We start from the raw sequence: 17,602 nt of genomic DNA, 5'->3' as shown, positions 1-17,602 counted from the left end.
CCTGGTTTAATTTTTACATCTTAATAAAAAACTTTGAGTTCTTCAGACATTATTTGAATAATAATAAATATAAGCAAATTTAAATTATTAAATTTTAAAAAATGCTGACATTCTAGAATAAATTAACTATAATATGGAGAATTTTTTTTTTAATTCTACCTAAAACGGCCAAGCAGAAGAAAAGATATATATATATATATATATATATATATATATATATATGTCAGAAAAAACATGTCAACCAAACTATATAACTAACGGCCACTCTTTGATAGGTACAATCAACTTAATTTGCCGCATAAAAAATCTTATGGTCAAGTTATACAGGAAAAACAAACAATGTTACAATAAAACACTGACTCTGTATACCCGCACGCCAAACATGGAAAGTATCAGAGCTATTATGTCAGAATTTGATTGCAAGCATGTGAATGCAATGAAGATGCTTTTGAACTGCATCCTTTGTGTATAAGTGAACTCTTACTACTAAGTATCAACAAACCTAGATCATCAAATTCACGGTCAAGAAGTGATAGCTGCAGTCTCAATCCTTTTAATCTCCCTCTTGTTGTCACAGCTATAGCTGGTGGCATGTGCAGGTGAAATTCAGTGCGAGCTAACAAACCAGTGGCGGCAGCGGCATGAGCTTGGCCATCAAGAAAATACCCAGAACTACCCAAAGCTATACAAAAAGGAAAATGATAGGGACCCCAAAAAATAATCCCAAATATTTTTCCCAAATGATGTGGTGAAATCTGATTGGCTATATTCAGTCCCATAATAATGAGACCCCCTGCAGATTCATCAATCACCCAATCATAATTTGCCACTTGTTTGCCACATCATTTGGTAAAGATTTTTGGATTTTGGGGTATGTAGCATTACCCATACAAAAATCAAAAGTATGCCACATCAAACACTATGATATAAAAAATGCTTATAAAATGCTAGAGAATTTGTATTAATGGGCCTCGGATGAACACGCTGCCATGGGCAAAAAAAATTTCAGATTTCAGGATATTTATAATCTCCATTGGTATCTCACATGAAGACAACAATGCACTCCATAAGAAAAAATCAACTAAAAGAATGTAGACACGCAGAAAACATGCAATTTCTGCAATTAGAATCAAGCATTAGTGAAGTTATGAGTGTCTAGTAATTAGATGCATCCTCAAATCATTTTAATGTTTCTTTAAGATTCTGTACAATATGTAATATTGTTATCAGCCACTAATAACAATACAAAAAAAGCATAGCCAGCAGTATTAATTTAAATTAAAACAGAGATGTAGGGTGTTACAGGCTTACAGCACTACTCCTGCATTCAATCTCCCATTTATTGAACTGGTTCTTTGGTTTTCAACTGTAGCAAGCTAATGGTGGATATAAAGAAGTTGATCATTTTAGGAATATAAAACCAAAAGCAAAATATGTAGTTAGAGTTTCAGTGACTTTTAATTCATTGAAATTATCTTTTATTTTATCCGGGCATAATCCGTAATAGATAAAGATTTTTTTCTCTTTTATATCAGTTATGTATATAAGAGAAATATTGAAGTAAACATAGAGGTTAAGATTTAAGTATTTCTCGATAGAAAATGCTCTCTATTCAGCTATCTCAGTTGCTGGAGTAGCTACAACATTAGCCATAATGTGCACAGAGCAAATATATGTAGCCTTATAGTAAGAAAACACACCTATTCCTCTTTAACTTAGATGTTCCTTTGACAATAAAGCATAGGCTGCTCTCCAGAGAAAATATAGTTGTCATAATCGTTGTAGAGACAGAGCCTGCACAGCAAAGGTAAAGGAAAGTTGTAATGCTGATGGAAATTACAGATGGCTTCTTCACATGATATGATAATTATGCTGCTCTTTTTGTAGCTGATATTGTCCAATATCCAAGTAATGTGAATCACCAGCTAGCATTGACATAACTATGTAAGTCTATCTCTTAGGCCATGCAGTTTCTCACTCTACTTATGCTACTTTAAACGTGATATCCCTCAATCATTGGAGCTTTTCATAGATCTGCACGTGCATTACAGTAGAAAAAGAATAGTTGCGAAACTACCTTGTGGTATGGCCAAAAAAGTTTATCACCAACACAACATTATGCTGCAATGAGATAGGCTGTGCTGCAACAGACTCTTGTGATCTGAGCTAGCAGCAACATATCCTGGCTGCTCCTGATGTTGCAGCTAGCTCAGATCAGTAGCTAAAATCAACATCAGGAGCAGCTTATCTATTTACCCCAGACATATCCTATCATACTATTTTCATGAGTAACTAAGAGTAAACATAAATTTACTGATATTATTCTCAAACCAAAAGGATGACTCAAGCCATTAAACAACAAAACCGTCAAATGTCTAGGATATGTCTGGAGCAAGTTGTGCACCTTATTTGAAAGAACACACGGTCGGAAATCAATCTTAATCTGGCAACCTAATTCAAAGGTTGAACTATGAGGGGCATTCCCTTGACAGGCCGAAGAGATAATATGTAATCAGGGGAATGAGTGTAGTAAGGTGAAATACTATTTCTATACCCCTTCCTACATTATGTTTATAGTAATTTACATGCCTTTGTTTACCTATGAATTGAGATGATGATGGAAAAGGAATACACTTAAAATATTGATATTAATACGCCAGTTTAATATCCTTGTGACAAAATAGTTCTGGAACGCGAACTTTTTCTTTAGGAAGTCTGCCTGTGGGAGTCAAATAGATAATCAAATATATTCATCTTGTTCTGAGATTTTGACACTTGTTTAACGGCTATTCTACCTACTACTATAATAAAATCAAAGATGATGATCATGATCCTGCTTACCTTGGGGACATTAAGCAATGTCATGGTTTTACAGAAAACTATATTTGTCAGTAATGGAGGCAATGGGTTAGAAGCCGTATCAGCTGACAATGCCTATTTATGAACCTTGTGTAAAGCATCCAAGACGTCACAAAAATTCATAGATCTGCACCTAACATTAGCAAACTTTTTTAGAATATATCAAGATGTCACGACAAAAAGTGATAAATTACCACGTGTTCCTTTGTCTAGCGATGACATAGTCTGATCCATGAGATTCTGATCTATGACAGTGTGAGGAGTTCGTCCTGGATAGTAAATGACAGAATATCAACTAAAAAATCAATAGAATTCTTGCAGGTATCAAATGTAAATTGTAACGAATATATAGCGATGTTACATACTGGTAATGATATTATCTAAATGTTACTATAGGACAATTTGCCTACCTTATATACTACAAACATTAATAATGTAAGAAATTAATATTAGTATAAGTAGCATGGAAGAATACTTAAGTAGTGATATCCAATAAAATTAATCAAACTCTCATCAAGAACCAAAATTGTAAAATAATAGTACTCCAACTTTGTGCAAGATTACAAAGTTTCATTGTGTAATTCTCCTTACCCGTCTCTAACAATGTACTTCCTCTGTTAGATTCGCTAAACATGACTATATTCTGTCTTCTAAAGATAGTTTCCACACCTGGGCCATGTTTGATTCTGAAAAGTGAATGAACAGAGAAGCATATGATTTAGTCTTAGCCTATTATGCTCATGACAGGTCAATTATACATAATATTCATCACCCTATCAATCATGAATGGCCATCTAAAAAACTAATCATGAATGGCCATCTAAAAACTGTGACTCTAAGAGTAAACTTCAAACCTCCGTGCACTTCAGAGCCAGGTTACATATAGTGGCTAATCTCGTAAGTTGTCTTACACCCATGATAAATATAGTAAAGTGCATCATTAGAGCTGCTTTTATGATATTGTAAGCACCTGAAATATTGATTTGGAATTTTTTATTTTATTTTTAATGTATCTTAGAAATGTTAACAAAAATAAAGTTAATATAAATGTTTGCCATCAGAGTGTCCTAATTCTGATCTGGGGAAGACGGGCTGTAAAAGATATGTGAATCTTCAGTTTTATAAGGATGCCAGATGTAATATTTTGTAAATAGCTTAGTGGCATATTATTAATTCAATATTATAAATTAATATTAAAACTGTCTCAGCCAGTAATCCAGAGTACCCAAACCAATTTCCTGCAAATCCTGTTATGACTTATGAGGGATGCGCCTCCCTGTCACAAAAATTATGAAGGGAAAATCTAATTTGTTGCTTGTAGTTCTGTGAATAAAAGATTGAACCAAAAATCTGGTGTAGTTAGAGGGTAAACTGCTATAGGTTTATTACCAAAGAAAAAGTATCAAATAAAAGATAAAACCATTTTCAAAAGCCTCGGAGTCTTTTCACATTATTAAGAGAAAGCACTTTAAATTATAAAGTGTGTATATAGAAAGTACTTCACTAACAAAATTGATAGAAACAAATTCAAGGTTGTAACAATAATTTATCTGCAGTTTCTCTGCACTATGATCTCAATTTCAGTTACCTCGTCAATAATCTTGTATCTGTATGATCCATCAGTATGTGTATCTGAAAACAGTCATTATATATCAGGCAATCATGCATCATAAACCAAATCATTATAGCCTAAAATTTCTAATCAGTTGCAAATTATCACAGTCTACAATTTACCAAATTCTTCTTTGGCACATCTGGATTTTATTTTAATAGATTTTTATTTGCCCTAAAAGATTTTAAAAATGCTATATTTGTGAGAGAGTGTCTGATTGCAATCTAAAGGGTCCAATACTTGACACATTTTTAATGTAATATATCCATGTGAAGTTTTTGTACTAAAAAAGCTAAGCTAAGAATAGGCTCTTGTAGTTCTATAACCGCAAGTAATTTTTTCTTATCTGCCTAATTAGTTACCGCTCAAGGCCAGAAAATATGCTAATCAAGGACCAAATGCAGCACAATTCAAGTTCATAGCCAAGGCTCCGAAATTAGCAGGGTCCAGGTGCAAGGTTAGCTTTGGATGTGTATAAATAGGTTGTTCACTCTCTTAGTTCCTATATCATTTCTTCTAATATGCAGATTGAAACATTTTAGTTATAACTTCATTAGAATTCATAAATACTACCCAAATATAGCTTCATCACACGATCACAATTCACATGTAGTCTTTAACAAATCCAAAAGATTAACCATACTGCAATTTATGGTCTGGTGTAGTTAGAGGGTAAACTGCTATAGGTTTATTACCAAAGAAAAAGTATCAAATAAAAGATAAAACCATTTTCAAAAGCCTCGGAGTCTTTTCACATTATTAAGAGAAAGCACTTTAAATTATAAAGTGTGTATATAGAAAGTACTTCACTAACAAAATTGATAGAAACAAATTCAAGGTTGTAACAATAATTTATCTGCAGTTTCTCTGCACTATGATCTCAATTTCAGTTACCTCGTCAATAATCTTGTATCTGTATGATCCATCAGTATGTGTATCTGAAAACAGTCATTATATATCAGGCAATCATGCATCATAAACCAAATCATTATAGCCTAAAATTTCTAATCAGTTGCAAATTATCACAGTCTACAATTTACCAAATTCTTCTTTGGCACATCTGGATTTTATTTTAATAGATTTTTATTTGCCCTAAAAGATTTTAAAAATGCTATATTTGTGAGAGAGTGTCTGATTGCAATCTAAAGGGTCCAATACTTGACACATTTTTAATGTAATATATCCATGTGAAGTTTTTGTACTAAAAAAGCTAAGCTAAGAATAGGCTCTTGTAGTTCTATAACCGCAAGTAATTTTTTCTTATCTGCCTAATTAGTTACCGCTCAAGGCCAGAAAATATGCTAATCAAGGACCAAATGCAGCACAATTCAAGTTCATAGCCAAGGCTCCGAAATTAGCAGGGTCCAGGTGCAAGGTTAGCTTTGGATGTGTATAAATAGGTTGTTCACTCTCTTAGTTCCTATATCATTTCTTCTAATATGCAGATTGAAACATTTTAGTTATAACTTCATTAGAATTCATAAATACTACCCAAATATAGCTTCATCACACGATCACAATTCACATGTAGTCTTTAACAAATCCAAAAGATTAACCATACTGCAATTTATGGTCTGCTATTGACTGGGCATCTTGCTTTTGATAATCAGTTTTTTGTCTTTCAATCCTTTCCTCCCTATTGCTCAGAAATTGATGTAGAGCTGTACCAAGAGCTCTAGGTATATGACATGCTACCTCAAAAAATAAAACACAACAGATACATGGTGAATATCTAGGCAAGTAGTGCTCTTACAAATTGAAACAAAAGTATTTCTTTGATGCTTCAACATAAGACCTGGAAATGGTGGAAACCACATTAGATTGTGGTAAAATAATACCTTGCGTGCTTTCGTCTTCTAAATCAGTCCAACAGTGTTTACGGACTACGAAAAACATTAAAACAGTAAGCAAAGTAGATGCTGCATAGTTAGAGATTTGGCGGCAAACCATGTAGAACTTATGCCTCGTTTGAACCCGTGTTATAATCCATCCCAGAACCTACATATCATCAACACAGATATTTAGAAACATAAAAAATATAAACAAATGCGAAAAATAAGGCATAAGAGCTGATCAGGAGAAGATAGTAATTGTAGAATAATGCAAATAAATATACAGGGGATAAAGGACATGTCTTACAAACAAATATACATTTCATGTCTTAAAAGATACGAAACTATGACAAATTAACATTTAGGTATGCTATATGGTAGTGACTATATGGCTGCAACATTCAAATCACACAACAACATGATTTCATTGTTCAACAAAATACCTGATGCAAATCCGCTTGTTTGATCAGGGGTAGTCTGAAGACTCTTTATGATATTGTGCATTCCCGGACCACGGTCGTGCCGCTTTTGAGTAGAACTCCTACTGGCAGATCTATTGGATAGAGTTTGTTGGGAAATGTTGGCTTCTCCTCAACAATCATATAAATAGCGCAGGAGTGCAATGATCATTTGATAGCCAGAAAGCTTGTAAAGAAAACAGGATACCAGATCAGATACTTCAACTAATATATTAGAAAATTACATTAAAATTCCATGTTATAAGAGTTCCAACAGAAGTTTTTACCTGCACAACAGCTGGCGAAGTCAAACCAAACATTTCTACACCGTCAAGACTTTTCGAACAGGGGTTACATAGAGGCGGCTCTAGTGCCCAGAGAGCATTTCAGGTTCTGGTGCAGGATTCGCAGCCTGGTGGAACTGCTTTGCTTCAACTTGCCATAGAGGGGCCTCCGCACCAGCGAGATTTGTTCATCAGTCCTGTGTTTCTGTAGCAAGAGGAGACTGATCTGAAGAAATGGTTGCTGGCTTTGGCCCTCACTTGTGTACCAGACATTTGAACCAATAAGCTGATTTTCTAAGTCTTGAGATCCAGAGTTTTGAGTAACATGATTCATTTTCTTTCCCAAGTCTATTCCACTAAAAGAAACACAAATAACAACAGAAAGTTAAGGAAATAATTAAACAAAGCACCTCAGACGCGTAAAGAACTTATTCATAATGGAACTCGTTCATTATTGTATTCTTTCCATAGCCTTTAAACCCTGTTCTTGAGAAAGAATTAGTAAAATATTTTTCTAAATGCCTTGAACCACTACCACACCACCGGGAAAAGATAAAATTTAAAAATCTTCAGGTATCATGATCTTTAAACTGATTTCCCGGTTTTAGCATCGTTTGCTCACCATTTTCTTTTCAGTTTTAAGAAATATGTAAGAAAATTCATGATACCTGCAACTGTGTACATTTTGTACATTTGACAGTAAAATCGAACATACATTGATTGGATGCATTCTGATCAACAGCTGATAGCGGAATACGATTCGTGGCTGCAATAAAAAAAAGTGATGAATGATGGAATGGGTGTAAGTCATCGATGACAAATCAGAAACAAATTATAGTGAGTGAGTGTCAATACCATTTTTTCATGAGCTGATACTATCAAAGGCCGACGAAGTACTAATCTTCTTGGATTTCTTAATGTTTTCAGTGCATCATTGAAGAAATAAACATAACGCATTACCAGATACTTGGCGACGGCTACCTGCTATATCATGCTAATGGTGAATTAAATAAACAAACACGTGGTGTTCCTACTTTAAGCATAACACAGCAGCAAGTACAATGTTGGATTGATGAATTTCAGGCCATGGTTAAGCTGATGCCAGCAAATGAACTATCTTCTTGATTTTCATGATTTCTCTTGCGACCTACACCTTAGAAGATAGCAAAGCCAATACATTAGAGTCGAATTCACAGATAGCAGAGTTCAATTTTTGAAAAAGACTATTATTAGTGCAGGCTTCTCGAGTGAAAACCTGTGCTTGACCGGTTAGTCATCGGCTGCTGCGAATGTGAATCCATCGCTGATGAGTCTCCTGTCCAAAATCATTCACCAAAAAATAACTCTTTGATAGAAAACAAAGAACTTCAGTTTGAAATTTGAAAAAAAAAACAGACATAGCATAAGATACCCTGATTACACGCACTTTCTATTATGAAAGAGGTGAATGCCGAAATAAGAAGACAAAGGAATAAATCAGCAATCAATTTCCGTGAAGAAGGCAAGCGCAGAACTTTAGCTGGGGGAGTCGGTTATATTCCGGTTTAGTTTACTAAATGGGTCAAGTAAAATGTGTATTTTATAGTAGGAATCGGGTAAAATATGGATAACCCGTGGGTAAAGAGCTAAATGGGCATTGCGCTCGTTAAGAATAGATAGATGTAGAAGACATGTGGGATTTCGTGTTTGTATGGACCCCTTATAATTAATAATTTCATTTTAATAATTAGATAGTTGGGAATTTTGTTTAAGTTTAGGTTCATCACAGTACACAATATTGGCATGGTAATTGGGATCTCGTTTCTTTTCCGACTATCATAATATAATATTTGTTAAATTAACAAATAATAATCAATAATATTATTACGAGACTCGAACTCAATATTCTTATAATCACATTTTTGATATCATGTTAAAAAATTTGAAAATATTAAGTTGTTTGAATGTGAATCCCTTAACCTCAAGTTTGTGTGAGATAAAAATTTGTCTTTTACTATAGTAAATAATTTCAATTCTACATGGGTGTGGTGTAGTCCTGGAGATTTCATCTTAGGTACTGTTTGGTGTTGTTGTCAGCAAAAACAGTTTTTTTTTTCCCGAAAAGCAGGTGAAAAACTGTTTGGTAAATTTAAAAGCAGCTTTTAGAAAAAACAGGTCTTCCCATGCTTTTGGAAAAAGCTGCTATTCAGCTTTTGCCAGAATTACAGATGTCACTATCAAATCTCATCAAAAACATTGTTTTTTCTATATTATAACTCAAAATAAGCACGTATCAAAAAATTACCAAACAGTTATCTGATTTCTACAACAACACATTTTTACCAGCATTTTTCCTGACAGCACGACAGTTTCCAACAGCAGCCCAAACAGACCCTTAGTTAAGTGCTACTCCCTCCGTCCCAATAAATTGTATACAGTTTCCTTTTTGGAACGTCCCATCAATTGTATACATTCCAAAAATAGTAAACTTTTATAATATAAAACATCATTACACCAACTACTTTCTTCCACTATCTCCCTTCTATAATAATATAAATACTATTACACCCACCACTTTCCTCCACTATCTCAAATTTATTATTAAATATAAATGGGTCCCACCACTATACCCACTTTTCATCCAACTTTACTCATTTCTTACCCAGTTTCTTGGTCTCCGTGTCCCAGCCATTTGTATACAAATGACCGGGACGGAGGGAGTATCACTTATTTTTGATATCTCTGACCGCATAATTAAAAAATTATTTTTATGATTATCAAAAATATATACATTATTATCATTTTTTTGAGTTAGAATATTAATCACATATTTATTTATTTAATTTGAGAAATAATAATCCTAATTATGTATCTAAATGATCTAGAAATATTTAGTCAAAAAAAAAATGATCTAGAAATATATTTCAAAAAAAACAAGATTTTCTAATAAAAAACAAGATACTAATAGTTTGAAATGATCTCATAATTATTTCCTGATAACATGAACCGACCTCCAGGCTCCAGGAAGTCTTAATCAACACAGCAGGTGATCTTAAGGAAAATAATCAAATCACGCGTGTGCCAGCGTTCCTAACTGCAGTGGCTAAGTAATAAAATTAAATTAAAATACACACCAGCTTCGAGATAAATATTTCTAATCCATCTCTAGAACCCCCAAACAAAAATCACACAAAAATTCAAACCCGCGCATCTCAAAACCCATCCACGCCACCGTTACCCCCAACACAACTCCCTCGAAAAATTCGCCATGAATCCCAACAATCAAGAGAATATATCGCAACAAGCCCAACCAGAAAAACAAACGGCTCCTCACTCGGCTGATTACGTTCCGTACCCTAAGCTCGATCCAAACGACGTCGCTCCGCCCCCTCCCCCCGCTTCCGACAACTGGACCTCCGTTCCGGTCACTTCTCAGCCGCCGCCGGTCGACGCTCCCCGATCCTCCGCCGCGCCCGAAGTTACCGCCACTACGATGCCTCCTGAATCGAACCCCTACGTGTCCCCCGCTCCCGTCCCGGCTTCTTCGGTGAAGAGTGAGTCACTCGATCCCTGATTATGTTATACTTGTCGGATCCGAGAATTTTATTAATTTATGGAGTGTAAAATATATACCGCGGCTGTATTTACCGTCTATCTACCGTGATCGCGCTTAGTTTGTTGAGATTGTCAATTTAGGGAGTTAAAGAATTTACTGTGATCGCGCTTAGTTTGTTGAGATTGTTAATATATCGAGTTTTGCAAATTGACTGTGGCTGTGTTTACTGTGATAGTTGAGATTGTTAACTTGTAGGGTTTAGAAGTTACTGTGTCTGTATAGTGCGAGAGTGGGCGGTTAGTTTGTTGATTTATCGAGGTTTGACTTTATTGACGTTAGTGATTTGATTGTTTTTGGTAGAATCGATGGATACTGTTAAGGATGTGCTCGGGAAATGGGGAAAGAAGGCTGCTGAGGCTTCAAAGAAAGCCGGAGATCTTGCTGGAAATACATGGCAACACTGTAAGTGTTTCGTTTGTTCTCTGTTTGTTTTACTGGCGTGTCTACTTGTTTCTATGTTTATTATAAGTAATAATATTTAGATGATTATCACTGACCATTTAACTTGTTAGCTAATAGTGAGCAGTGTAACTAATTAATTTATGTCTGTTTTACAGATTATATTCTATGGATTCTTAGCTTATTTACTCTATTGTTAAAGGGCAATTATCTCATGGTCTAAATTGTTATAATCTTTTGGTTCATTTTATAGAACTGTAAGAGGTAGTGAGAGGGCTAGGGTGGTAATAAATGATCCTTAAAATGAAATATTAATTTAATTATTGTTTTACACACACACACATAGTAACACTACGGGGTGAAGTCCCTTGCATTGCAAACCTAAAAAGTCCCCAAGATATTTACTACTTTATATATATGAAATAAATAAATATTACAATATAAAGAAAAAAAAGAAGAAAAGATGCATAATAAATCAGTTTGTTGGTTTGCAAAAGCAATATGATTATATTGCATAATCAAATTCTGCTTCCTATTTTTTTTTTTTCAGAACCAGGGATTTTTTTTGAAATAATAACAATACGAGTTAGGAATTCTCTATGGACCATGTCACAAAAAAAAGCTATAAATTTTTTTTCATTCTAAATATGTTCTAGATTCCACAATTGTGAATCCTTCTCTTTAAACAATTGAATCATATTTTTTTTACGATTTTGCAATTTTTTTGCAGTTCTGCAGTAGTTGGTTTATTATTAGTATCGTTTCACAATGATACATTGTAATAATGGGATTTTATAAAATTTAATTATATTTATGCAAAAAACAGAAGATATTTTAATTATTGTAAATATAATAATATAATGTATATAGTGTTAGAAGTTAGGATCTCTGGTTTTCACATTAGTTTTCGCTTCAATGTTTGCTTGTATATACGTATGTATATATGTGACTATGAGCCTGTTTGTTTGAGAGTTTAAAGTTATTTTTTACCCAAGTTAAAAGTATATGTTCGTGTAATAAATCCGAAACCGTGTTCAAGTTCAAATAAGGTAGAAACTGAGTTCAAACCAGGTTTTTATTTGTAGCCTGTAGGTACTCCCGCCGTCCTAATTTATATGTATTGTTTGAGTTTTTATAGTGAAATTGATAAAACTTTGGCTGAGATTTACATATATAAGATAATTGAAACTATTTGGTATTTTTTTTCATATTTGTATATATTGAGTTATAATATAAAAAATAATGTTTTCGGGGAGATTTGATAGTAAAATATGTAACAACTTCATGCAAAAGCTAAAAAGTAGCTTTTTTCAAAAGTATGATGGGCATGCTTTTCCTAAAAGCAGCTTTTAGCTATATCTGTTAAAACTGCTTTTAAATTTACCAAGTAGTTTTTCACATGCTTTTCAGCAAAATGCTGCTGTCTGCAACAACAATACTAAACGGAGCCTAAGTTTACCCTAACTGGCTCTAACGGAGCCTAAGTTTACCCTAACGGGCTCATAGCCTTGACTGTTTATTTTTTGGCAGAAATACGTTCTTCAGTTTTAGCTTGTGATTTAATTTTAAATCTAATTTTGAAATCAGTGAAGACTGCCCCTAGTGTTACTGATGCCGCTGTTGGAAGAATTGCTCAAAGTACAAAAGTTATTGCTGAAGGAGGTTATGAAAAAGTTTTCCGACAATCCTTTGAAACTGTCCCTGAAGAGAAACTTTTGAAGTCCTATGCCTGCTATCTATCTACATCTGCTGGTCCAGTCATGGGGGTAATGTACCTGTCAACTGCAAAGCTGGCATTTTGTAGTGACAATCCTCTGTCCTACAAAAATGGCGAGGAAACGCAGTGGAGTTATTACAAGGTACATTGGTTTGTACTTATGTTTATATCTCTTGATCCAATTAATAGACTTTCATGTAGGGCTTTTTTACATCATTGTTGCCTTTCTTCTGTAAATAGTGGGGTGTATATGAGTCCTAGCCTTGACTTCTTCAACATGCATCTGCTAATTAATAACAACATTCTGAATGATAATTGCATAGGCAGTTATTAGGTGTAAAATTTCTTGTGACTTGGTGTATCCCTGCTGGACAACTGTGTACAGTGATGCATAAAAACACTAAAATAACAACTGCAAATAATGATGGGTCAGTAGTATTACTGAGGATACTGGAAACAAATTAATAAATATTGGGGACTCGGGGTATAAAAGTTACACAAAAGTGTCAAATATATATGTACACACACACACACACACACACACACACACACACACACACGATATCATACCCTGTCATCCCACTTAGACTGAAAATGGGTATTTGCTCACATGCACTTTAACAAACTCTAGCTATCAATCACCTTGTAAACTCTACTAATGCAGTTGTAGATATACATGAGTTTGAGAGTTGGTGGGGGCAATCACTACCATTGCCCCCATGTTGTATCTGTCACTGCATTATATCATAAATAAACTAGCTGTTGACATCATTACAGTTGCATATTATAATCTGAAATTGAAATGAACTAGTGTATGAAAGACTTATTAGATAATGCAGGTTTAAGTGTAGTCTATTAGTTGCATGCTCATACCTGCATACTTCGATATAGAGACGAACTACTATGCAAGTAAAATATTAGTATTATTGTTTATTGATGTAGATAAACTTTTTAATTGATATATATGTGTTGGTAAGTATTTATGGTGAAGCAACTTTGGATGAAGGTTGAGTCTAGTAGCACTGTAGCAGTAGCATCATGTATATAATTACTCCGTCCTACTTATTATACTAGCAAATCAAATTCCACATTCAATTCAATCAAATTAAAATAAACTAATAGTTGCCAAAGCGAAATGCATTGTTTTTCAAATAAGTTAACATAAATAACACTTAATTTACCATATTTAATAAATTCGGCCAATATTTTGGGACAAACATAATAGAAAATGTGACGGAGGTATTATTTTTGTAATTGAGTGTAAATTTTTTGAAGTCCTTTTATCTATAAATGCTTAAATCTTACTATCATCTATTGATAATCAAAATTTCTTACTACTATATATTGATAATTAAAATTTTATGGTAATATATGTGTTGAAGTACAATTAATGTTGACGTTGTTCTTTAAGTTGGAGGTTGTTAGATGTTTTAGCTAGAGGACCACAAAGTCCAGAGGCCATCTATGGTTTCAGTAGTTAGATACTTAGATGTTTGATAGTAAGCTGAAACAACCCGGGTCAAATCCCGAGTCTTTTTCGAAAATCGGGTCAAGTCCCGAACTCCGAATCCGAAAATAAGCCGAAATATACTGGCCCAACTGCAACAACTTGGGTAATCCACAAGCCCACCACAGGCCCCCAAAAGATCATGATTTGTTGGTGCAATTAGTAGTAGTACTTATGCTTATAAACTGAACAAATATCCTCACTCTTCTCGATGTGGGACTGGGGTGTTACAATATGAACTTGTTCTGGTGGAAAAGGAGTGATGTCTTAATGTCGGTGTTACATTTGATTTGGAATTATTCACAAAAATCTTAATATTATATTATCACAGAGATTGCAACTTCTGTCTGAAAAGTTCGGGAACGATATAAAATTATCAAAGAATTAAAGTTGTTTATTGTATTTTGCGTGAAATGTTGAAGTGAAATCTTACGTCTATGTCTTCGTTGTGATTATGATGGATATATTGTCCTTTGGGCTTATAGTATTAGCATATATATAATGTATGTATAGAAGGGGCTGCTTCATACCCAGCATTGTTACACACTCCTGCCTCTGAGTATGTGATTTTTTATATGAATTGACCAAGTTCTAGAGTTTTAGTATTTGGGCTACTAATGCTTATTGCTCTCACCTTGAAAATTTGCAATCAGGTGGTCATCCCTATATATCAACTGAAAGCAGTAAATCCATCTGCAAGCAAGGTGAACAAAGCCGAAAAATACATTCAGGTTATCTCAGTTGACAATCACGAATTCTGGTTCATGGGGTTTGTTAATTATGATAATGCTGTCAAACATTTACAAGGCGCTTTAGAGTCCCGCCCTCAGTGATATGCTGTAGCCAATCTTTCTATAATGTGAGTAACAGCTGTGATTTGTCATGAAGTTGTGGTGTAGATACAATACCATGTGATCTTTCAGAGGTAATGTGCAGTAGTACATTCCTGCCTCTGAATATGTCTGGATATGTGTACTAGTAAAATTATTCAAGTGGTTGTCAAATTGTTGTGTGCTGGTACTTGATGCAAATGGATGGACAGAAAATGATGATTGTGTTTCCCATTTGTAATGCACTTAACCAAAATATTTGTACATTTGTTCATTTATTGAGTAACTATATATCAGTTTGGTTTTGGACCTTGTTCTAACTCTGCTGGTTGTCTTTTTGTTCATTTTTTTAGTTCTCTGGGTTGAATGTGAGACTGCCAGATTGATTTCTCTCTTTATATCACCTACCTTGAGGCCTTTTATTGGCTGTCTATTGGCAACTAAAGTCTTATGTGGTACACATAAATACATAATACTGTATTGCTCTCAATTCTCATCATGCATCGATTGTGATTTGTGAATGACATTAGCAGATTAGCCGGCCTCAAATGCTCCATTGAGGTCCTGAGGCATCAGGCATTTGAGGCAGGCCATACTGGGTCGTTAGTAGATGAAAATGTGAAAAGATGATCTGAATAACGATGGGCCCAGACTGCTTGGTCCAGTCTGAGACATTTGTCAGGCCAGCTTGCCTGTCAATATCTCAGTGGGCCGCACAAATCTAATTGTCCTGTTCCAGGTCCTGGTGTCTTGGTCGGGAGTAGGGGGTGTGTTTTCGAAACTATTGTAATTCATTGTAATCGTTACTCCATGTTTGGTATTGTAATTAAGAACGGGCTAGAGTTAATAAGTTTCAGGTGTCATTTATGTGGTTGGTTGAGCCAATTGCTAGATCCGGGGATATAAATTATCGACTGATGAATTAATTAGTTATTTTTTTGAAACAATTAATTAGTTATTTTAATATATTTTTGGATAATTGATTTATTTTTGTATTAAATATTTAAAAGAGAGATGAGATTCATGAAAATACTTATTTTAAGTGCCAAGATATAGAAATCTATACCTGCTGGCTTGAGATATACTCCCTCCGTAACCCTGAGTTGTATATGTAGGGACACGATATATGTAGGGGTACGACACACACTTTAATCTTCTTTAAAGTATAAAATTTATTTTTAATTTTTTTTCCTGAATAACAATTTAACTATTAATTTCTTATTCAGAAGAAGAAAATCTTAACAATAAATTATAGAAATATATTTTATAAAAATATTAAAATATGTGTTAAATAATGAACGTATAGAGTTAAATGAGATGGAGAGAGTATATTTTAACTTGTATTTATGGGTTTGAGTTTGGTTTGCAACGATGAAACTCGCCTAGTTCAAAATATTTTTGAAGTGGCTACCCCTTCATATATCATAAACCCAAAATCAACAAAATATCTGAATTCAGAATATTTTGAAGCAAATAATAATCCTTCGTTATTATTAAATGTATTAATTTAAAAATGTAAGAAAATTATTTGTGCATATCAAAAGAATAGAAATAGGTGGTGTGAGGTTGTGATAGCCAGGGGCGGATCTAGTAAGAGGCACGGGGGGACACGTGCCCCCCCTAAAATTTTTTTTTACATATTTTCACCATTCTAAATTTTACAAAATTACAGAAGTGCCCCCCCAAAATTTAAAAATATATAGGTGTTTTCTGAAAATTTGCTTGGTGCCCCCCCTAAATTCTGTCTCTAGATCCGCCCCTGGTGATAGCCCTGGCGCAATAGTTGGAGACAAGTGGAGAGGCCCCTTGCCTTGTATGTACAGTATCAGTAACAATATTATCGCAGATTTGCAGGTAAGAGATAGAGATGCTAAAAGATCAGAGATAAAAGACAATGATTGATTGATTGCTTGTTTGATTAGAGAAAATGCATAAGGCTGTCAAAGTATTTTTCATGTAAGAATCAGCCGGTTTTTACTCCTGTCTTGTCACCATCGTCATCTACGCAGTACAGTGAGGGAGTGATGAGGATCCACACTGATGACAAAATGAAGAATCTTTCAGTAATCACGAAATCATTACTCCACCAGAGCTTTTAAATTTCAATTATCTTTCTTTTGTTTATTATCGATTAAAATGATAATTGGACTTACTCGACGTATATGAAAGGCTAGATTATCCAATTATTATTTTTTTAAATATTGAATTGCCAATACATAAATAATTTTCTTAACAATAATATGGGACCTCACATGCATACATATGCGTCCCCAAATTAAAAATTATCATGTGTTATGTTATATCATTTGTTAAATATTTGAGAAATTTATTTACCTAGCACTTCTCTTGATGTATACATGAAACAAGGAAATCAGAAAGATTAATTTTTTTCAAAATAAAATAAAATTAGGAAGCTCAACTAAAACGATTGAAAATTAATTAGATAACTAATTGAATAATCAAATATTTAATCAGTTCAACAAGTTAAGAAATATAAAATAATTAATCA

The 17,602-nt window shown here is 34.0% G+C and overlaps 2 protein-coding genes across 19 annotated transcripts; one reads left to right on the top strand and one right to left on the bottom strand.

Moving 5' to 3' along the window:
- Positions 1-237: 237 nt before the first annotated feature.
- Positions 238-8,716, bottom strand: LOC108219171 (uncharacterized). 18 transcript variants are annotated; one of them, XM_064094477.1, is made up of 12 exons: positions 8,472-8,716; positions 8,301-8,360; positions 7,901-8,198; positions 7,761-7,811; positions 7,049-7,401; positions 6,747-6,948; positions 6,419-6,469; positions 6,225-6,266; positions 5,366-5,409; positions 4,448-4,491; positions 3,451-3,545; positions 238-3,128 (listed from the first exon to the last, which is right to left on the bottom strand). In XM_064094477.1, exons 8-12 carry the CDS (start codon positions 6,259-6,261, stop codon positions 3,022-3,024), a joined length of 327 nt encoding a protein of 108 aa, XP_063950547.1. In that variant the 5' UTR covers positions 6,262-6,266; positions 6,419-6,469; positions 6,747-6,948; positions 7,049-7,401; positions 7,761-7,811; positions 7,901-8,198; positions 8,301-8,360; positions 8,472-8,716; the 3' UTR covers positions 238-3,021. The 18 variants fall into 18 exon arrangements, 4 of the variants coding, with proteins under 4 accessions (XP_063950547.1, XP_063950548.1, XP_063950546.1 ...); XR_010292386.1 differs by having other exon boundaries at positions 238-793; positions 1,701-1,794; positions 2,842-3,128; positions 4,448-6,469; XR_010292385.1 differs by having other exon boundaries at positions 6,033-6,469.
- A 1,371-nt stretch (positions 8,717-10,087) lies between these two features.
- On the top strand, positions 10,088-15,413 carry LOC108219661 (GEM-like protein 1). The gene is made up of 4 exons (XM_017393150.2): positions 10,088-10,578; positions 10,941-11,042; positions 12,627-12,898; positions 14,917-15,413. Exons 1-4 carry the CDS (start codon positions 10,293-10,295, stop codon positions 15,094-15,096), a joined length of 840 nt encoding a protein of 279 aa, XP_017248639.1. The 5' UTR covers positions 10,088-10,292; the 3' UTR covers positions 15,097-15,413.
- The last annotated feature ends 2,189 nt before the right edge of the window (positions 15,414-17,602 follow it).

This window comes from Daucus carota, chromosome 5 (assembly GCF_001625215.2).
Source record: "Daucus carota subsp. sativus chromosome 5, DH1 v3.0, whole genome shotgun sequence".
Classification (NCBI taxonomy): domain Eukaryota; kingdom Viridiplantae; phylum Streptophyta; class Magnoliopsida; order Apiales; family Apiaceae; genus Daucus; species Daucus carota.
Note: the sequence above shows the minus strand (reverse complement) of the source record. Positions and strands in the feature narration are given on the sequence as shown.